The 23,372-nt window shown below is 34.2% G+C and overlaps 1 protein-coding gene across 4 annotated transcripts in view; it reads right to left on the reverse strand.

The window, feature by feature from the left end:
• Positions 1-23,372, reverse strand: part of LOC106468618 (zinc finger protein Xfin-like) — a 30,667-nt gene that overhangs the window by 5,521 nt on the left and 1,774 nt on the right. Inside the window, exons 2-5 of one of the 4 annotated variants that reach the window (XM_022396961.1) lie at positions 18,374-21,265; positions 14,232-14,316; positions 13,705-13,853; positions 4,342-4,425 (exon numbers count right to left, since the gene is read on the reverse strand). In XM_022396961.1, the coding sequence (XP_022252669.1) occupies positions 4,342-4,425; positions 13,705-13,853; positions 14,232-14,316; positions 18,374-21,038 (2,983 nt within the window). In that variant the 5' untranslated portion in view covers positions 21,039-21,265. Of the gene's footprint in view, positions 1-4,341; positions 4,426-13,704; positions 13,854-14,231; positions 14,317-18,373; positions 21,266-23,372 lie in introns of those variants that run through there. The other 3 variants (XM_013929048.2, XM_022396962.1, XM_022396963.1) reach the window with 3 other exon arrangements.

Consider the following 23,372-nt stretch of genomic DNA (forward strand, 5'->3'; position numbering starts at 1 on the left):
CGTTGTCGTCCATCCATAGGCCCTGGAATTCCTGACCGTTATGCACTGCATCTCTGAAATGAGGCATCTGTGAGGAGATGGGTCTCAGGAGGAGATGGCAGCAGAGGAACACCTATTGTAGTGTTGTTAAGATCTAACCACCACTCAAGATCTAAAATGTTGATCCTGAATAAGGAGTCTGGGTAATTCAGTGTATCACTGTCCATTGGTCGCACAGTGGTCAATGAAGGGATCTCTGTGTGCTCATCCCAAAAGAATGAGGGATTAGAGTGACGCTCACATCCCCAAAAGAGAAATAACCATCCATGCAGCGGGAGAAGATGTCAGAGTCTGACTGCCTGTTCCATAGCATGGAGCCGGATGGAAGTTGGCTGAGCCTGATTAAGATACATGGTGAAAAAGACACCCAGATGGATGATATATTGTATTGGAGTGAAAATAGATTTCTTGGCTCTGATAATAAAGCCTGCCTTGGTGGCTTCTGAAAGGATAATCTGGTTATGACGTTCCCTCAACTGACAAGATGGTGCTAGCAGTAACCATTCATCCATATAATGGTGTGTGCATAGGCCTAGGGAATAGAGGTGATGAGAAAAACATTGTATGATTCTGCAGAACACATATGGTGCCAATGTTAGTTTGAAGGGCAGAGTCTTGAACTGCAGCACCTGACCCTTGTGCAGAAAATGCAAATAGTGGTGAGACAACTCTGCTATGGGAATGTGTAGATAGGCATCAGTGACATTAAATTTGGTCATACACAGCCCTAGCAAAAAATGCCAAGGTAGAGTAGGGGAATGACTCCATCGTGAACCTGGGAAGATCTAAGAATTGTTTGAGGGGAGAAAGATTAATTAACCTATGTTAATCTCCCATCTTCTTGGGCACAACTAACAGATGGGAATAAAACCCTGGAAGAACTAGGTCAACTCTCTCCACTGCCCTGTTGACCAGCAAATCTCTGATAATCCTGGAACAAAGCTTCAAAATCCAAGGATCTGTGGGAGACAAAAACACTACAGGTTGGAGGATAATGGAAGTGGAGATATGAACTAAATGAACAATCCTGACACAAGAATCTGTAGCATCCATGGATCTGTGGTAAAGGTGTTCCATATGTCCAGACATTCTCGCAGCTAAGCCCCCAAAACCCTACTGGCATAGTGTAGTTGCTGCCGCTGTTGGCACTGCAACTGAGTGGAGGAGCCTCTTGGATAGGGGTGGGATCTATTTTGGGAACCAATGGATCGTGAGTTTGATGTCGGGGGTTGGGACACTGGAATAGATATCAGAGGTGGATAGGAGGGATGTGATTAGCCTCTATGCCTGAAACGGTAATTTGGAAATTTATGCTGCATATTGGCTTGCCAAGCAAAAAAAACTTTTTTTTTCACAAAAATAACTAGGTAACGTGAAGAATGCTCAAATTGTATCTAACAGTCAGTACAGAGAAACCTATCCCTGAAGGCTCTGTCGAGAAAGAATGATAACATTATCTGAATGATGTGCTCATATACAGTATCAGGATAGATGGTGCACTGATATAGGTGGAGAGTGTTATGAGACAGATATCACCAAGGGCAATTAAGTGGGGTATAAAAGACTGGAGCAAGCGAGAAAAAATCAGACCAATGCTTAGATGGGCAAAGGAAGGAAACCCTAGCAGTGAAGTAATAGCTGTAGTGTGAGAGGAGGTGAGTATGTTTTGGAATAAATTTCTCAGCAACTTATAATTTTATGGAATAATCAGACCACCTTTATCTTTTACATTTACGAAAAAACAATATTAGGTGTTATATATATATCTTAACAGATTTCACATTCAATATTTGCTATAACTAAGAACTACAAAGCCAGACATGCATGAAACAGCATTTTTGTATAAATTCTGATAACTATCAATCTTCTTCTGTGATTTTGGATCCACAGCACATTTGTTACTTTACATTTGTTGTATGCATGATCTAAAAAAAACAGAGTTCACATACACATAATCATAAGCAGATATTACATGCAGTCTTATATCAAAGTTATATCCAATAAATTTGTTTCACCTAGAACAATCAACATTACCATTTTGATGAGGTTGAACACTACAGTGCCTTCAAAAATTGCTAATATATGGCTTTGCACATGATGATTTTTGGGTTGTCAATGGAACAAAAAACTTGTCTAACTGCACCAATCAACAATTCCTGACTGTACTTGTATATTAACAAATATCTGAAAGGACTGATTTCATTCAATATAAACTTATTGTACAAGAAAAAAAAAAGTCTGTGAAAATCTCTATTTCCTGCAACTTGAAACAATTAACAACTAAAGTACCAGAAATATTTCTTAAACAATACAATACACTCTCACACTTGTTTTTTTTTTTGTCACACTAGTTGTCACGGCAGCTAGCTTCACTAATTTTTAAGAGTAACAGGCTGATGATTGGTCCCTCTTTCCTTAGGTCTGTGATATCAAAGCCTAATATTTTGGTTGTTTTTAATACAACTCGCAAGGATGTATGCACTGTAATTTAGAGATGGTTAAAGCTTTGATACAAAAGACATCTTTTCTTCAGTACTTAAATATGTACTCAGACTTCAGTGGCACTAACTCATATTACTAGCTTTTACATCAGAATATTACTAAAAATATTAGTCATGACATTTGGTGGTCTTCTTTTGAAGCTCATGTATTTATATTTGTTGCTATCTGTATGCATACTATACAATCCATCTTATTACTAAGACTTATAATGATGCAGGTAAAATATATTTCAAATGAGAGTGTAATTATGATAATTATATATTTAATTAAATTTAACTACTCATCTAGATCTGACAATTAAGATAATGCATTCTATTGTTGAGTTAAAATGATCAAACAAATATTAGAGAACAACAAATAGTTAAAACAAGCATTTTGTCCAGAGGTCAGCTATTTTAAGCTGTCTCCAGTAAGCTCAGCATAACTGTGAAAGCTAAGTTAGCTTTTACACCTCAGAATTGTAAGAATTACATGGAACCATTAAAATACTTGACACTTCTGTACACATTTTCTTTTCTCCACAATAACAAGCATGTCAATATCTTTCAAAGATAACTATGAAGCTACAATCTAAAAAACTTTTTGAATACTCATTAAATCTTGTACCAACAGCAATAATAATATTTTTACTGATTCATGAACCTGAATATACTTAATTGTTGTAGCTCACATATTTTGTTTTCATCAGAATTTTACAGTAGGGAGTACTGTTATTGTAGTAAAAAATGGTATTCACAGTTCAGTGTTTTGTATAAAACCTTATTAAGCTTGTGTTCTAACTATTCATGTACTGTATAATAAAGTCTCTGAAAATATCAACGGCAAGTGTACAGAATGTTTGAAGGTCGCTGTGCAAAAACTGATCTTGCAGCTAAAGATACCTAATGTCATCACAAGTTACATCATTTTCATAGTGAAGGGGTAATAAGATCATGCAGATTTTAAAAATTGCAAACACTTTTGAAATTCCCACTTGTATACTAGTATGACAATGTACATAACAACCAAGGTAAATAATACATTTAAATATATTACATTTCATGATTTAAGCTACCAAAATGTCTTAAAACAGTATTACAGTTAAGACTTTAATAATTTAAAAACTGTACTTTTCTGCTACATAGTATGAAAGAAATAATAATTTGAGAATTACACATTTCTTTATATAGTGACAAATAATTAAACACTTGTCCAATAAATAAACAGATGTTTAAAAAATTGTTATTTTATGGTAATAACTCTAATAAAACAACACAATAACATTCACAAGTACTTTGTTCCAAACTGGCCCAACAAAGGTTTCATGTAATAAGTGTGTATAATAGCAGTAAAACCACTATTTGTTGGCAATAGATCACTATAGTGTGCATGCATATGCCATGATTGTTGCTTCTAAAATGACAAGTATATGGTGTTTCAAAGATTTTATATGTTGTAATTCAGATAGTGTGATAAAGGCAGAAATTTCAAAGTAAACTTGCATTCTAATTGAAAAATTTAATGGTTAGGAGATGTGTTCAAAAACCATCACAAGCTTTACTTATTTATTTATTTACCTTAAGCTGAAATCATCATCTACCAGCTACAGTGTTATGCACGTATCAGTTAAGAAAGCATTACTAAAGTCCTATGACTTTTGATGAAGACAATTCTGTAATCAGATTTTTAAAACATTAAAGTATATCAAGAACACATTCTCAACTTGAATTCAAAAATATATCGTAATTGTTATTAATGTTCTATCTTTTAAATTTACATTTAAAAGTATACCCTTAGGTTTTAAAGACCCCTCAACTATACCTTGATGCCTCATCATATGCACTTTCAGTTGACTGTTGGTTCTGCTGCAATATGTGCAGTAAGGGCACTTGAAGGGACGAATGTCTGTAACAAAAATTAAAAGTTGGAAACATTCTTGTTTAATATTACCTTTGACATGTAAGTGACTGCACTATCATTTCCAAAATAATACACTCTTTATGGGTTAGCTATTAATTTAATCTTGTTTTACAGATAATATCAAAGCAAGTAGATGCCAGTAAAATGCCAATTATATATAAAACTTGTCTGCAACTGATTTAACTACTTTCAAGTAACAAAAGCAAGAAAAATGCTTGTTAAACTTATTGAGGAGTTTAAATCACAATTTTAATATTTAACATAATGTTAAAGGACAAGAAAGGGCATTTTAGTCAATCCAGGCTGTCCTATCCACTAAGTTAAACTAAACACTAAAAATCTTAAAGCCAACTCTTATCATACCAATATTTAATAATCTTTCCCTTAATCCCTTTCATACTAATAATAATAATAATAAAAGAGGTCAGGTTATATTTCAGTCTTTTGATAGCCTAGACTTGTATATTAATGAGACAAAAGTTCTTTTATGATCTCTTATTTCTGCACCAAATACTGTTGATAAATAAATGCTATATATCTGAATTTATACATGATATACATTACTTCAATGAAACTACAATCAAGAAGAGGAATGCCTTTTTTTAGTGTTAATGATTCATAACTCAGAATAAATCCAATAGAGATCAACATAAGCAGCCTCCCCACTGCCATCTAGGAAACAATGTTTGTAATAAATGTTAACATACAAAAATATTTGGGCAAATGATTAAAAACAGGAGGAGAAATGGTTTGTCATAATTAACTCGAGTAAATCATGGAAGAGGTTAATCTCCCTTAAACTAACTGCATATAACACAGCTAAAAACAACCTGTTCCAAAGGCCAACAACCCTATTAGAAAAATAAAGCTGTCTTAGCTGAAGATAAGTCGTACCTTCCCAGAATTTATATCTGTGTTTCCTAGTTTTATTATTCTCACTATCAAACATGAAAACAGATGATGCTTCAATGTTATTAATTCCCTTAACAATCTTAAAACCTCAATCAGATCCCTTCAGCTCTTCTTCTTTCATTGGAAAAGAAGTTCAGAGATCTTAACCTATTCATGTATGAAAATTTTTTCATCCCAAGTATCATTGTATTAGCCCTCCTCTAAACCTTTTCCAACAATTCAGTGTCATTTGTAAGGCTGCAACAGACTAAAACAAAATGTAGCTATAACCAGAGTTGTTTGTTTGTTTGTTATGAATTTCGTGCAAAGCTACACGAGGGCTATCTGCGCTAGCCGTTCCTAATTTAGCAGTGTAAGACTAGAGGGAAGGCAGCTAGTCATCACCACCCACTGCCAACTCTTGGGCTACTCTTTTACCAACGAATAGTGGGATTAACAGTCACATTATAATGCCCCCACAGCTGAAAGGGCGAGCATGTTTGGTGTAACGGTGATTCGAACCCGTGCCCCTCAGATTGCGAGTCGAGCACCCTAACCACCTGGCCATGCCGGGCCAACCAGAATTGAGCAAAAAAAACAACTTATTAAATTGTACCAACAACAGAAATCCAAAAATAAAACTTTCAAACAATTGCAATACAAGTTTTATCACTTAGAAAATAAAAGTTTGTAAAAATTATTAATTTCAATAAATATAGGAATTAAGAAACAGAAAAAAAACCTAGTTCTTAAAAAAAAAAAATTCCAAAATTAAACCACTTCATGATCAATAACAATAGAGTAACAATTAGCAATAGTTCTAACTAATCTCATGAACTAACTTGTTTAAGATCAAGGAAGGCTTTTTATTCAGTAGTTAGACCACAAGGTTACACCTTGTGTAGCTAGCTAATTTACATAATCTTTCACAACATTATCTGTATGTCACTGCAAAGGGAAGATTGTATCAGTTTCATAATACAAACATACTCAAATTCAATGTGTTCTAGAAGGTAAGTTAGCACTTTAAGATAATTAAAAATTTATATTTCAACTGAATGATAGAAGGAATAATAAATGAATGGTAAACAAAACCATAAAATAAAAGAAGAATTAACTGTCTTACAACATGATTGACAAAATATAGTTTATTCATTTTTCTCTCTTATTGCTCAAATGCTTTTTTAAAAGGTTTTGCAAAGACTATCTTTACAAAGGTAAAAGAAATTTGAAGTTTAAAGTTCATGTTCAATAAGCACCAAAGTTAAGCTGATGCTTAATTGTTTTTACATAGACATAGAACATGCTCTAAAGGTTTTACTTGTAATGATATAAAATTGTATTCAACTTAAGACAAAACAGTGAAATGATAATATTTAATTCTCTGTTAGCCACATAGATGGAAATTTGAATTTTTGGTTTTGATTCCTTATTAAAATATTCTACATAAACTGTTGTATGACAAACTTTTTTCCACATTATTAAACAAGCCAAAAACTTAAATTTAATATTATAATTGTCATAGTCATTAAATACTAATCAGTTGTTTCAATTTGGAGAAATGTTTCCTTGAGAACAAGAAATTTTCTGACATACCAACAAGAATTTGCTACATAGCAGTTAAAATCCTGTTTTGAACTGTAAATGATTTAATAAGAGATGAGCAGATACTAAGCCAATATGTTCAGCTGTGGTATTTAGACACACTGATGTTAAACAGAAAAGTATCAAGTATATTGTGCCACAGATTCGGTATTTGTTAACCAAATGTGCATGGGGTTAGTCTATTTATTGGCAAATGATTATTTAATATAATTCCAAATTTACCATGTGTAGTTACAGGAAGTGTGGTAAGTTTTAGTAAGACATAAATCTATTGTACACAAAAAATCAGATGTGTTACTAAGGTATTTTTACTCAAAATATGTCTGTGTTCTGATGATGTCATTCTGACTTGGACAAGTTAGAGTGCAAGATGATGTTGATGCAAATAATAAAAATACTTTTGTCCATCATACAAACTGCATTTGCATAATCTCTGAAAGTCCTTTCTACAGTTGTTTTTCTGAATTCCTGATATTTACTCTCCTCTGTCATGAACATTTACTAGTTCAGCATTGTTTGATAAAATAAATAGTTCACAACTCTGACATCAAATAAATAATACTATGTTTAATGGCATTCTGTACAAGGTCATGTCATACACATTTTGACCTCCCACCCAACCCTACCTGTGCAAATGTGGTTAGGCAGAGGATAAAGAAGCAAACACAAGTAAACAAATAAAATATAATTTTTATTCACAAGATACACAGTTCTCACACTCTGCATTCTAAAAACACATAGGAACTTTTTCAGCAAAAGTATATGTACCACATGTTCTCAACTTCAAATATCATACTGGAAATGACAGCTTATAATTTATTAAAGGATTATGACAACAGAAGTGCACTGTTTACATTCTGGATTCCAAACTTCCCTTACTGCCAGTCCATTCTCCATCCTATGTAATACTTTCGTATCTGTCATTTATTTAAAACATTTCTGGCCAGATGTACGTCCCTTAAATTTCATCAAATTGGAGATATGCATGTGACAGAGAATTTGCCTTCATGTTGTCAAATTAATTTAATGAAGTCTGCTGTAGTCAATAAATGTCCTATTTATCATCTGGTTATACATAAAGAACTTAAATTGTAAAATACAGTGGCAAAATATTATGTATCTTGCAAAATCATACTGAAATATAAAAGCCTCCACATGAAACTGTTATGAGCTACAGGTCACACAACTATTAAAATTTCATATTGTTAAGAGTCAAAAATTATCTGAAGATTATTTCAATTAAAAATGTAGCTCTAAAGAGCATGGTTTAACTCTACCCATTATTTTACTGAAGCTATCAATTATAGTATGTATACACACACTGTTTCTTTATTGATATGAAATATGGATTACAAAATAAATACAAGTCCAGTATTTTTGTCATAAAACTTCTATAACTAAAATCACAATGATCAAGTTTTCTTCTCATACATTGTACCAAAAACTGCGTTATTTATAAAATCCTGAAAATATTAGTAACAAAGACAGAATGCTGCAAGAATGTTTGGGGTATTCACACTAAAGCTGCCCAGTTTCTAAGTTGCATATAACTTGACTTCTGGCTATTGCAGTAACACAAAGCATGCCTGCACAAAACTGGAATAAGGATGTTTCCACTTCGTTCATATATGATTTAGGCAAATGTGAAACAGACAGCAATTGCCCAATTTAGAATAATACTTACAGAGAAAGTTTTGGAGGACTAATCTACAAAAGTAGATCAAAATTCCAAAAGCCTCTCATCTGTCATCTTCAGGTCAGCTTGACTAGTTTTGCAGGTGTTTATATGATATCTAGAAGTATTGAAGGGGGCATAACATGATTGGCTGGTGGTTTTTGTAACATGGTTGGTAGAATAAATAATGATTTGACCAATGGTAGCCACAGAATGCTGATACACTGTATTTTCCTTAGGTCAATAATATTAACGATTTTTTGTTATGCATCTGTTAGCTGAACATTTACAGTACATTTTGCTTTGTGATTAAATTTGTGTATTTAACAAACGTGATGTTAATTAAGAGCATTGTAAATGTTAAAATACTTAAGAATGTTTATAATTATCAAGTTAACTGTTTGACTGTAAATTAGTTGTTGGAATTGGTCTTGTAGTATAAAGTGTTTAGGTTTAATATTGATTTTTGTATACGTGTACAATAAGCTAACTTCATACGCGTGTGATAATGCAACTGCTGACAGAAGTTCAAATTGTCTGGTACTAGCAAACTCTTATTAAAGTTATCATTTTCCTAAACTGAAAATGTATTTCCAAATATATTTACACTACTGACACTAATAGCTATTTCTTGATCTTCATCTTTCATTGTGTTCGCTCACTCCAGTCTTTATATAAATACGGTACTTGACTGCCCTTGGCAATATCTAATTTGCAAAACTTTATGATGCCCCTCACATGCCCTCTATAAAGCACTGTATGCAGACAATAAAATCACTTTTTCAAGACTTACCACATTCTGGTCACTAACACTGGCTGTTAGTGGGGAGGAAGGGAGTGAGAGTGTCAGTGGAGGTAAGTATGTTTGGAAATGCATTTTCAGTTCAGGAAAATAATAACTTCCAAAACATACTTACCTGACACTAATAGCTAGAATCCCACATTGAGAAAGTGTAGGGGCCAGTGAGGACAGAGATCATACAGAAAGCATCTGCAGAGAACAACTATGTACCACGAGAAGTGGTACCAAAGTGGGAAACACCGCACTACATCCAGAACAAGTATGCTCTTCACCCAGAACTACAGAAAATTCAAAAGGGTGGAATATAATACAAGTATGATGGTCCAGCCCTGATCAAACAGCCGAGGTTTCACAACTCAGGTTGGATTTAAGGGGTCATGGTACCCATATCCCACATTGGTGGCCAGGGCAGTTGGACTGTAGATATATATCTTTGTGATAGGATCTCTACCAGTAACCACTGGATTTATGAAAGAAAGAACGAAACACCAATATGGAGAATCCTTTTGATCAACCTGAAGAAGTCTAAAAGGCAACATCTCAAAATCTAGATTGATGGGATCATATGCCAAACTCCACCAAAGTCCAGAACTCATCTAGTCTGGATTTACAAACAGTTGTCTTTACTCCCCCACCAAGTGGACAAGGAGAATTCTGCTTACCCATGGAATTAAGGAGAGGATGTGGAATACTGTCCCACCAAGGACCAAAGATGGGACCATGTCGCGTTTGAATTTACGAGGAGATAGTGGACCCCCTGCATGAACAACATAAGACCTGAAAAGCACCCCCACCAGATAGCTAAGTGTCAAATCTGGACTGGTTTTACAAGTAGTCTCCCATGTAGGTTGGTCCTGCTCCCCAACTTTGCCCTCTTCTCCTTCAACACTCCAAAGATAAATCCTCTGCCCACCACTCCAGTGACTGGGAATTGGGTATGGTAAGGACTCCCGAGCTCCACTAGTAGAAGTAAGGGGGGAACATAAGCATTGGCGAGTCCTGAGGAACAGGTCTCTGGAGACAGTGCAATAGGTGAACCAAGTTCCCTAATTTTCAAAAGCAAACTGATCTCAACTGATTGAACTCTAAAATCAGCTGGTACTGGCAAAATCCCCTTTAGATTTACTCATGATAGTCCATGAGTAACGGTCCATTAGAAATATTGTAATATCATATCACCATCCAGAATTGGGTGTGGTAAGGACTCCCGAGCTCTACTAGTAGAAGTAAGGGGGGGACATAAGCATTGGAGAGTCCTGAAGAACAGGTCTCTGGAGACAGTGCAATAGGTGAACCAAGTTCCCTAATTTTCAAAAGCAAACTGAGCTCAACTGATTGAACTCTAAGATCAGCTGGTACCGGCAAAATCCCCTTTAGATTTACTCATGATAGTCCATGAGTAACTCCATTAGAAATATTGTAATATGATATCACCATCCAGAATTGCGTCCAGATGGTCTTACAGAACACCTCATCTCGACAGAGCCCATTGCAACCAGGAATCGATATAAAGGTTGCTAGTGTGGAATTTGAATATAAGCATACCCGACTGGGCAACACTTGCCACTGAGTGGGATTGAAAAGAAATCAATAGGGACTCTAGAAAGGAAAAGAACAATAACACAGCCACAGGGGGAAGACGACGTCCCTTCAAAGAGAAAACTGCCATGTCGTGAAGGTAATGCGATATTAACGTGTCGGGAGAAGTCCAAGTACTGGCCCACAAAATATCTCTTGAAAATAAGGATGGAAACGATTAAGAGAACAAATGAAATGAGTAGTGGAAGGAAGGGGCCTGGAGACACGAAAGGATGAACCTGCAGAAGTACCAGTGAAAGTAGAATAGAGTTGAGCAGCCAAAGAGGATAAAGAAGACTGCAAATGTGCTGTATCAACTCTGGCTTCTAAATATTCTGGAATTCCAGCAAATAAATAAGGCCAAAGAAGAAGTGCTTCCCATAAATCTTAAAGGGCAGAAGAAGGTAAGTGAATATCCTCTAAAAATGCATCACGACTCAACAAGTCCCAGTAACAAACCAACCACAACACCAAGGCAAGTCCTGAAGAGGACAAACGTGTCATAGTAGTGACCAGTAAAAGGCCCAGTTCATCGTCAAATTGTTGATGCAATTGGTGATATGCTTTAAGTATCTTAAAACAGTAGTAAGAGTTAAACGAATCTGCAAAAATTGTGACCTGTTAAGAGAGATAACAGGTTCATACTTGGCATCCAATAGATTCAACCTTTGAGTGTCCAAATATATATCATCCTGATGATGATGTGCCAGGGCATGTTGTTCAGATAAATAGGGGGGGGGGCAGCATAGTGATACCCTCAGCAATATCAGGAGAAGGAAGAAAAACTAAGTAAACCCTTGAGAATGATTGGACAACAAAGAAGGGATAGACTCAAAAGCAACTGGTTGCATCTCCAAAACTTCACAAGCACATGTCACCAACTGCAAAGAAAGGGCAGAAGGTGGCTTATCAGATGAGTCCTCAGGAGAGGAAGCTTTAGTGAAAGAAGGAGCAGGAAACAGGGAGTCTAAATTCTTAAATGTGCAAAACAATAACATCTCTTGGGTACAATTAAGTAAGACAAACTGCTAAATAGCCTTTAAAAACAAGTCTTGAAACCTGACACAGAACAGCGCTAACACCATGTTACTCTGACAGAAATTATAAGCTTTATTAATTTAAATTATATTCAAGCTAATATGTTTTCAACAGAAACAACAGTAAGTTGAAATCAGTGTTATCTTGAATGAAAATACCAACTGTGTTATCTACTTTGTTACATATTAATAAAGCTTGTTCCTTCAACAGACAAAACATGTTTTTGTACAATCTATTCAGTTAATACAAATTATTTGGAATTATATTCTAACTCAGTGAAACCTTCTTGGAAAGCTGTAATTTTAGCAGAGTAATAAACTCATCTTACTTAAGTAATATTTTACACCATACACTTAGTATCATCACAGTGTAAGTTATGTGATGATTTGAAATATCATATTATACTATTCCATAACTAGGAAAAAGTCGCTTTTCTACATTTTGGGGCAGGTTTTATGGATGCACTACTAATTATTAGTGACTTGTAAGCCAAATGTTATTTATTTCTGATAAAAAAAAAGATATCTAAATAGATCAGAACTGAAAAAAAATATACCTAGAAATGAGCATAACTAACTAAATATAATGTTCAAACTATATTACTTCACTGGTTGGTTACCCCTCACTGTTAATGATATTTTCAGCTATAAACTCAATATCTCATGAGGTTTGACCAGTTTAGGAAGTTTAGGTTAGTTTTAACTACATATAATAAGCTAACAAAACAGAATAACCATTATAATAAAACAAGAAAGATAAAAATAAATTGTAAACAAATTTATATTTCAAATATTTTAACCAAAATTGTGTGTGTGCATTGTGATGGTGGTATTACACTAATCCCTTACATTAAACAAAAATTACATACTACAGTAACTGTTCTATAAAGTTTATGTGCTTACTTGGCAATGTTTCAGTGTCATGCCCTCTTGAAGTGAGGTCATAATCATTTCAAGATGTACAGAGACTTGGTCAAGTTAGTACAAGTTGGGGATTGATGTTCCTTCAATAAATTTAATGGGAATTATCACTGACATAAACAATCTAAAAATTGTGGGATACCACATCAGGACTTTGGTCTGACTTAACATCATTGATCTTACTTTGGTCTTTGTCCTTTGTGAATGTGTTGTTAGTTTGATCCTGTTATAGAAGTTATAGAATTAACTAGAAGCTGGCAACTACGCTAAAACTTATACAGTGTGTGAATAAAAATTCTATTCATTTGTTCACTTTTATCTGCTTGTCTTTCTTTTTCTGTCCAGAATCAACCTCTGCAAAACATTTCTGGAACCTGCATTCTTCAGATAGTTTACACTCTGTAGGTTATCAGTGAACTTGAATACCACACCTTAACCTTCAATGAATACTTCTTGGAGCACTTAAATATTATCTACATGCTTTACAGAATTTCATTTTGGTGGAAATCTCTACCTCCATCTAACACTAATTAGATTAAAATAAACAAATGTTCTATCTGTATAATTGTTTAATAAATGTAAATGCAGGAAGAATAGCTTGATGGTATAATTTAGTTTTCATAATGCTAATTAGTTAACCATTAATGTAATTAAATTATTTTCATTAGTTCAGTCACTGAACAAACCCTTCAAAGACACACAGCAATATCAATTGGAAAAATTATGTTTAAACTTGGATCATGTTTTATATCTACCTTCATGGAAATCCATGTGTCGGTTTAAATCTGAGGTTGAGCAGAAAGTCTTATGACAGTAGCTACATGGGTAAACAAACTTTCCATCTGGTCCAATCTGTGGATTACATGCTTTGGTTCTTACTATAGGTTTATTTATTACCCCTAGCCTGTAAAAAAAATATTAATGAACAAATAAACTGTTACCAAAAGATATCTTGGTAAACACAAAGGAACAATAAAACCATTTTCTTGAAAAATATTACACTGTTTTTTATGCCAAACTAGCAAGTAAACTTTATAAAAATAACAGTGCTTGTTGTAGTTTCAATATATTTTATGTTGAATCCTTTGAACTTTGAACCGGTAATCTCTAAAACAGTATAAGCATTAAGTAGTTTAATAAATATGTTGTTCCTTTTGCCTTGCATCGTAATGGGTTACAATCGAAGGTGGCTAATGGCAGGAAAATGCTACAAGCTTCTTTCCAAAACCAACCTTGGAATGCAGCAAATGCATATTTGCTATATTTTCTTGCCAATACTAACCTTGGATTATAGCTAGAGAAAAATGCTCCATGCTGTCCTGCTAAATTACTGTTAACTTGAGCACCACAGTTTTCAGCTTTCATTCCTGTAATGAGTTAAGAGTTAATACAGAAATTAAGAATGAAGTGGAAAACATTCAACAGCTTTTGCTACCCATTGTTACTTTGCAGACTATAAGCACTACTGCTACTAACTTGGAAGTACAATTACTTTTCAACAGTTACAAGACCAGAAATGTCTACTCCTAAGGTAACAATTCTATCAGAAGTTTTAAACTGGTATTGTGAGGTGAAGGATATATGACTGGGCTTTCAAAAACTGACTTCATAATATTTTAACTTTAATGATACAAGTAAAACAGGATATACACACATCAGAAAGAGGAAATAACTGTCACAAAATCTGGCCAGACCAAATGTATGACAATATTATAAGTACATCATGTGTGTCTTGTGATGTTGAAAAGACTGTAACTTAAGGAAAGTTCCCCCAGTGTAAATATTTCTTCAATGTAATATAAGCAAAATTATTAATAAATAAAATTAAAATTTTAATGCAAAATAGCAACTAAAAACATTTTGAGTTGAGGTCAAAACATGCTATTGAAAATTAACATGTTTTTTTGGATGTTTTAACTGTAATGAACGTGTCATGGCTTAAAAACATATCACAGCTAAAAGGTTTACAGCATAATATACAAAGTTTTATTATTTTCCCTTTTTTGCCCAACAACAAGAACATTCTCAGCACAGAGAAACATTATTTTCCATGTTTGAGTAACAATCCTGGATTGCATAGTATTTAAATGAGTAGTTATACTGAAACCAATACTTTGGACATCTGTCATTTAAGTAAGCATATAAATATATATACTAAATTATAGTTTACATATTCAATGTGGCAATAAACTTTTTAATTTTGCTAGAATTCTAGTTCAGTGTATATAAATTTTATGGAAGCTAAGCATGAAATTAGATCAATACTATCTATGATGCTGTTGAAATCCTGTTGTTAATTAGAAATCTAGCCCATGAATGGACTGCTAAGTTGCCATGCAGCCTCCAATGGTTTGAAGTTTTACACATCTTTTTTCACATATTATATCTTGTCATGTATTTAAAGTGCTGTACCACCTTACTATTGTACTCAACTACAGAAAAAATGGTTGTCCTGCAAAGTCATATGTTAACCAACCAACTAGATGACTTTTGGTGATCAAGGTCATTTTTTGCCAGCAGATATTATGCACAAATAGTTTATACAATGCACTCCCATATTTTGTGTGATTTCAGTGTCCAGTCAAACCAATGACTTGAATTTTCATATGTATTAGATGACTCACGTTTTATATGAGACTGTCTGATGAAGGGCCATCTCATGATATAAAATAAGGGGAGAAAGGAGTTTTGGTGTACAGATATCACATACTTCATCTTTTTAGAGCCTGTGTCCTTGATATGGTGGCAAAAGATTCAAATTTTGTTAGAGATCTAGTTCGGAATTTCCTAATTCCCGTTCAAGCCAAGCACAAAATTAACCCTAGAGCCATTAATTACTCTTTATGGCAATACTCAGTTAGGTTTCTTTGTTTGCTTGTTTTAGAGGAAAGCCAGATTAGGCTATCTTGCAGTGTCCACCATGAGGAATTAAACCCCAGATCTTCAGCATTGTAAATCAGAAGACTTATCACTGTCCCCATCAGAGGATGCTCAGTTAGGAATGGTAAGGGTAAATATATATATATATATATATTATTTTAATTTTCACTTTTGCATTTACTGATACCTTTACAAATAAAGCCTATTTTTATTTGTATTCACTTGAACTATGTACCTTTCATTTAACCACTTACATATTGTTACAATTCATTTTCTGAACATTTTTTTTCTTTTATTCAATTCTTGAATATCACAGTATTCTTGATTTTAACTATTTCCATTACCTACTATAAAATTTAACTTTCAATGCGTGAATGATGCAGAAATTTTATATGAAAATATAAAGAATATTTATTAACACAACAAAATCAGCTGTCATGGTGAGTTAAAAGAAGAATATTTTACTTGTATAACATTTTAGCCACCTATGCAACTATTATTAGATGTGACAATATGTGGTACACAACTGTGCACAGCTGATTACCTTGGATGGCAAGAATGTGGCAATGAATACTGTTCTTAAAATCAACAGTTGCCTATGGACTACAGTGAAGGTAGATAATTGCTTTCAGATAGCCGCAAAACCTGAAATTTAAAGATGCAAGATCTGCTGAAAATTTTAGCCATGCAACTAGGAATTCCTTAGTGATGATTGATTCACAAAAATCATTGCATAGCTCATTCTCCACAGTACTGGTAGCATGTGGTTTCCACCATTTTGCATGAACACACTGTCCTGTTGAATACCTCTCTCATGTAAGGAAGGTAGCACTACGTTAACTAACGTGTGGATAAGGTGCACCGGTGATATGAGTTCATAAACGATGATCTGTAGATCTGTAAAAGTGAATGATGATACTGCTGGAAACCCAACCCACACAAAGAGACCTTTCAACAAATGCATGTGTACTGATCTCACACTTGATAATTCAGTTGTGGGTGTTGACTTAGCTGTGGATATAGAAGATAGCTTCATCAGGACACAAGATATTGTCAAGCCAATTGTCATCCACTTGAACTTGGGCAATGAATTCCAAGGCAAAGTTCAACAGCTTCTCTGTGTTGGCAGGATGCAATGCCTACAGTTTTTCAATCTTGTATTGAAAATAGTTTTAATGTCTTGCATAGTCTTCCACATAGATTGCTGGGATCACCTAGTACATCTGGCAACATAATGCTTTGGGACAACAAGGGAACCTATTGGTCCATCTCAGCTGTCCCATCCTCTAAACTAAACTATTAAATAAATCAATTAAAAAAAATCTTAAATCATCATTTCATTCTCCTTTGGGATTGCCTTGTCCAATGCTTCATTACACTTGTTAAACATAATTGAAATATGCAACAACAACCACCTAATTCAGATTGGAAGGCTAATCTACAAAAGTAGCTCAGGTAGATTAGTCCTCAAAGATTTTCCCTACAAGTGTCACTCTGCTAGGCAGGTGCTGCCCACCTCACCTTTGTTTGTATGGTGTTTTTGAAACACTGTATATATAATATACACTCAACTAACTTGTGAAAATATGTACAATAACTTCCACTGGTGTAGTGCAAATCCTCATTGTGGTGCATGAACCACAGATTTTTTTTCTCTTTAAATTTATGTACTAACATCTCTGTCATAACAAAACACAAAGTTGCCCCAGTGTTACATTAATCACTATATAAAACTTCACAAGTGCAAATCCTCATTGTGGTGCATGAACCACAGATTTTTTTCTCTTTAAATTTATGTACAAACATCTCTGTCATAACAAAACACAAAGCTGCCCCAGTGTTACATTAATCACTATATAAAACTTCACAAGTGCTAAGCAATCTTGGAGAGTCACTTTTCACAGGCATCTCTAACACATCTAACAACTTTGTGTGCTTACATACAGAGGAAATAATGTCAGAGATGGTGTCACACAGCATTAGTGACACTTCCACATGTCAAAACTGCAAATTCTAGAAATACATTCCCTATCAATGTATGTACACTCATTTCCATTAACATGTTTTACAAGTCCGAAGTTATGACCAACAAATGCGTAAGGTAACTTTATATGCACCTTGTACTTTTTTCAGCAAGCATGGCTTTTTTTACATTATCACAAACCTAAACTGCAAAATATTTAATTCATTGGTGAAAACAATCCATTTTGTTAACGATATTTTTTAATTAATATCACATCAATTATTCTTCCACCTAGTATATTCTTCAGGCTTTGGTCCTTGTCAACATCTATTTATTTACTTACCTAAAACACTAATGCTAGTGATTCTAGAAAGGTAAATTATAGTTAGTATTGGTACCACAATGACACCTTTTCTATTTTCTATACAAATTTACTGAAAAATAGCATTGTCACTTAATTTTGCATTATTGTGGAACATCAAAGAAAAGTATTGTGTCTAATCATATACGTGTATTTTAAATGTGATTGTTATATTTCTTTCAAAACTTTCAGTAATACAAAAAACATAATCTCTACATACCCACATCAGTTATTGACTCCAAAGGTGATGACTGTTTCATGTCTTGCTTGCTATCTGCTTCTGTTGTCATGTTGTAATTTTCTATCTTCGGTTGAGATGTTATTTCAATATGTTGACTACCATGTTTAAGATCAGCTTGGTTTCTCAGTAGACGAAGTGGATGTTTTTTTCGTCGGTTTCCAATCAAAGACCGTTTTGGATCCTTAAGAAGTTCCTTCTCATTTAGTTCATGTGAGCTGTATGGAGTATCTGATTTTTCTTGAATAGTGTTTGAATATCCATCATTTTTGTTCTGATCAAATAGTAGTATTGAATGATTAGGAGTAAAGGATTCCAGTGTTTTCTCTATAAAGTTTATATTTAGGTCAGACTGAAAGTTATTATTTTCACACATACTTATTGTTTCTTTTTTACAGATAAAACTTTGCTCTGAACTACCTTTCGGTTCTGTATATCTTCTTGATTTAGGGCATGTAATATTCTCTTGAGATGGATCTGAACTACCATGGGATCCAATTGTTGTTATAGATGATTCTATTTTTTGCTGATCCACAGAATTTAGAATTCTAACTGCAGCTTTCTTAAGGAATGAAACACGTTTTAATGAGTTATTACTGCATTTTTCACGTGATTTTCCTCGGCCTCTTCGAAGAATTTCTTTCTGGTTACTTTCTGAATGGAAACGAATTATATGGTGCCTCAAGTTGCGCTTTTCACTAAACCCTCGACCACATTCTTTGCAGTAGCATGGCTTCACACCTGTATGGATTCGTTCATGTCTCTGCATTGAGAAAACACGATCAAAGGACTTTGGGCAGTATCTACATTGAAATACAGACTTAACGAGTTTTGGATCCTTTGCTTTTGATGAATCATCTGGTATTAGTGCTTTCTTGTCTTCAGCACTGGAATTGGATGTAACTGTTGAAGTGCACAAATCAACATCAGAGTTAGTAGCTATCTGTGAACACCTAGCAATGTTTGGAATATGATCATCCGTAACTGAGACAGATGATGCTATGTTTGTGACAGAATCATATAATTCATCAGTGTATGAGGCTAATCCTCTTGTCTGACTACTGTCTGTTAGGGTTGGTGTAGTTCTGTTATCAGTCACCCGATGCACACGTTGATGAATGTCAAATTCACTTCGCCACTTGAATACTGCACCACACTTCTCACAATCATAATCTTTACTTGTCTGATTATGGACAGCTAGATGAGAGCATAACAGTCTTAGTCCAGGAAAAGCATCTCCACAAAGACAGCACTTATAGAGAGCAAATCGCTGCCCTGTGTTTGAATGAACTCCTTCAAGTTTGCTAGCAACAGGAGTTTCTGTTTGGATTGTCACTGTTTGCCATACTGTTGCTGAATCTCTGGTCATGACACCACCACTTAGTAAAAAATTGGGCAATAAAATCTGCAATGATCCAGAAACTCGGTCCTGTTTTTCATTATCTTCATCAAAGCTTTGTGAGCTGCTGTAAGGAGATGTGAGATGACCACTAACTATATCAGTTGTTTGGTTGTGGTTAAAGTCTGTTGAATTCTGTTGATCTAAAAAATCTTTGCAATTTACCTTATTGTAACAACCAGTACCATAAGTAAAAGTTGGTGCAGATACAACCGAACTACTAACAGTTTTAATAATATTGTTACTGTGAGAGAATGAAGGCAATACTTGAAGTTCATTATGCTTTACAGATATTTCAGTATTCATTTTTGATTGCAAAATGTGTTGTGATGTCAGGGATCTACACCTTTTCCTTTTTGCCAATCGCATTTCAAGAGCAGGAATTAGTTCCACCATTCTACCATGAGCTGCTCTTAAATGGTAATTAAGACTGTAAGCAGACTTAAAATCTCTGTGGCAAATGTCACAAACATAAGGATTAAGGATTGTTTGATGTGGATGATCTAAAGTGACTGCTGAATCACCAGAGAATGCTATGCCATCATCATGAAATTTATTGTGATATTTTTCTAAGACTCCAAGTTCCTTTTTCTCAGTTTTTTTCATAGTATCATCACCAACTGAAATTCCATACATCAGAGAATTATCACTCTCTGATTCTTCTGTTTGTACAGTGGCATGATTACTTTCATTTATACCTTGAGGTAAAGATGAAGTAATTCTTGTATTTACTTCAAGCATTAAACTCTGGTCTTTTGCAGTTAAATGTTCCAATTCTTCTGCATGCTTTGACATTTCCCCTTTCATAGCTTTTGAAATAGTTGCACATGATTCATTTGAAGTACAAGTATTTTTAAATTCCACATTTTCCTCTATGGTGTTACTTTTAGCCAACACTGATGGACAGAAAACCGTACATTCATCACTAACATCATTCTCAGCATGTTGGTAACTGATTTGTTTTCTTTGTTGGTTGCTAAGTAGAGCAATCCTGGTTGCAGACATCCCATGTGTGATCCCATGACAGATAAACTGGTGACTTTCCTGACTTCTCTTGGATTTAAATGTTTTTTTGCATTCTAAGCAGAAAAATGGTTTTTCCCCTGTATGGATTCGCATGTGTCTTTCTAAATCAGAAGGACTTTTTGTTTGCTTATAACACACTTCACAAACTTTTTCACCTCCACGAAGATATTTCCGCCGTGGGATTTTGGAAGAAATCAGCTCTATGTAATCTTTAGATGACATTTTGAATAAATATATTTTTATGGATTCTCTTTCAAAACACACTTTTAAGTTCCAAGTTTTTCATTATTATTATTATTATCATTATAAATCTGAACTAAAGATCTTCAACCTTATGACAGCATAATTCGTGGCTTATGTTAATTTTCTTTTTATCTTCAGACCATTTCATAAATTCCAATGCTCAGTTTCTTTCTTTGTATCAACAAGTAAAATGAATCGTTTCCTTTCTGTAAAGTCAATAATGAAATATGATGAAATATGCAAAACAATTATTAAACTAAATATAGCCATTTTTTAAAAACCTTGAATATCAACTTAGCTTGTTGTTTTGTAATAATCAATAAATTCTTTCAGTGGGTTATTTGTCTGTTTGAAATAGCACAAAGCTGTACAAGAGGCTATCTGTGCTCCATCCAGCGCAGAATAAGTAACATCAATAACTTATCAGAGATAAGAGATAACTCTCGAAGGTATGAAGATTCTACTTTTTCATTAGGCAAATCGTATAATACAATTGGTTTAGGTTTCTTAGATTTTGATGAGTATAAGCAATAACTATGTATTTGTTTGTTTCAGAATTTTCGTGCAAAACTATACAAAGGACTATCTGCACATAATAATCCCAATGACCAGCTAATTTTCTTATTTAAAAAACTGACTATTCAGTATTTTAATATCAGTTCAGTGGATTGTAATTACAAAGTAAGCTTGTTAAACCTTCTTAGATCTTCTAGTTAGAATAATGTTATTATAAGTTTAATGAGGAACCAAGATTAGGGAAAGCATTCACAGGATCAAGTAGATGAAAAAATGAGAATAAAGAATAATAACAAAAAAACAAACTCGAGCAAACAACGCAGGTTATTACTTAAAAATGTGTGAGCAAATATACATGGGATGGTACCATTTTAAATTAGAAATTTCTTTTTTATTTTGGAGAGGGGGGTGTATATTTCAGCCTAAACACCCTATGAAATTAACACCATGCCTTCAATGAGTAATGTCCCTCACTGATACAGCAATAAGTATGAAGGCTAATAACGGGTTTCGATACCCTTGGTGGGAACAACACAGATAGCCTATTATGTAGCTTTGTGCTTAACAAACAAAAATAATCAGTGAGAAATATTTTTTAACACTAACAACAGTGACTCTCATTTGAAAAAGCCTGAGGTACTTCACGCACCCCATAGAGAAAAACAGGTTACTGTAATGAAGAAAATAGAGAGTTGTTATAAATAAAGTTCAGTCAAACTGGATTAGTGTTACAAGTGGGGTACCTCAGGTCTCAGTCTTAGGACCTTTGCCCTTTTGTATTGACATCAGTGACATAGATCAAAGAATGGTCAATAGATTACTTATATTTGAAGAAGATATTAAGGTATTGGGTGTGGCTAGCTGTGAAGGGGATGCTGCTGATTTATAAAAGGATTTATATCATTTATTGAGTTGGGCAAATAAATAGCAAACGAGTTTTAATTATGATAAATGCAAGATAATTCATGTGGGTTATCATAATTTGAATTATAAGTATAATTTGGATGGGAATAAATTTAACAGCATCATGAAAGAAAACGATCTTGGTGTAATGGTGGTTCAGTCTCTTAAGCCATCCAAGCAGTACACTGTTGCTAGTAGCAGGGCAAATAGGATTTTTGGTTGTATTTACAGAAATATTGAATACAAGTCTATAGAGGTTATGATTTCATTGTATGTTGGTTAGGTCACTTTTGGAGTATTGTATTCCATCTTGGGCTCCTTACCTAAGGAAGGACACTGAATTGTTGGGAAGGGGTCAGAGGAGGGTACTAAAATGGTGCCTGGGATGGAGGGGTTGTCATAGGAGGAAAGGCTGAGATCTTTCAAATTGTTTTCTCTTGAAAAGAGAAGAGTTAGAGGGGATATGATTGAGGTGTTTAAAATTTTAAAGTAATTGATAGTGTTGATGCATCATCTTTTTTCATACTTAACATTGAGAATAATATGACTAGGGGACACAAATATAAGTATTTGGCAGGGTAGGAGTCATTTTCAGCTAAGACAGTTTTATTTTTCTAACAGGGTGGTTGGCTTTTGGACTGAGTTGCCTCTGGATGTTGTGGAGGCAGTAAATTTAAATGAGTTTAAGAGAAAGCTCAATAACTATCTAAACGATAAAGGTCGGCTTTAATATTTTTATTTATTTAATAGTTTTAGTTTAGTGGATGGGACAGCCAAGATGGACCAATAGGTTCTTGTTGGCCCAAAACATTATTTTGTTATAATTGAAATCTATTTCTCATATAGTGTGTGTGTGTGTGTGTGTGTGTGTGTGTGTGTGTGTGTGTGTGTGTG

This window comes from Limulus polyphemus, unplaced genomic scaffold, assembly GCF_000517525.1.
Source record: "Limulus polyphemus unplaced genomic scaffold, Limulus_polyphemus-2.1.2 Scaffold3080, whole genome shotgun sequence".
Lineage (NCBI taxonomy): Eukaryota > Metazoa > Arthropoda > Merostomata > Xiphosura > Limulidae > Limulus > Limulus polyphemus.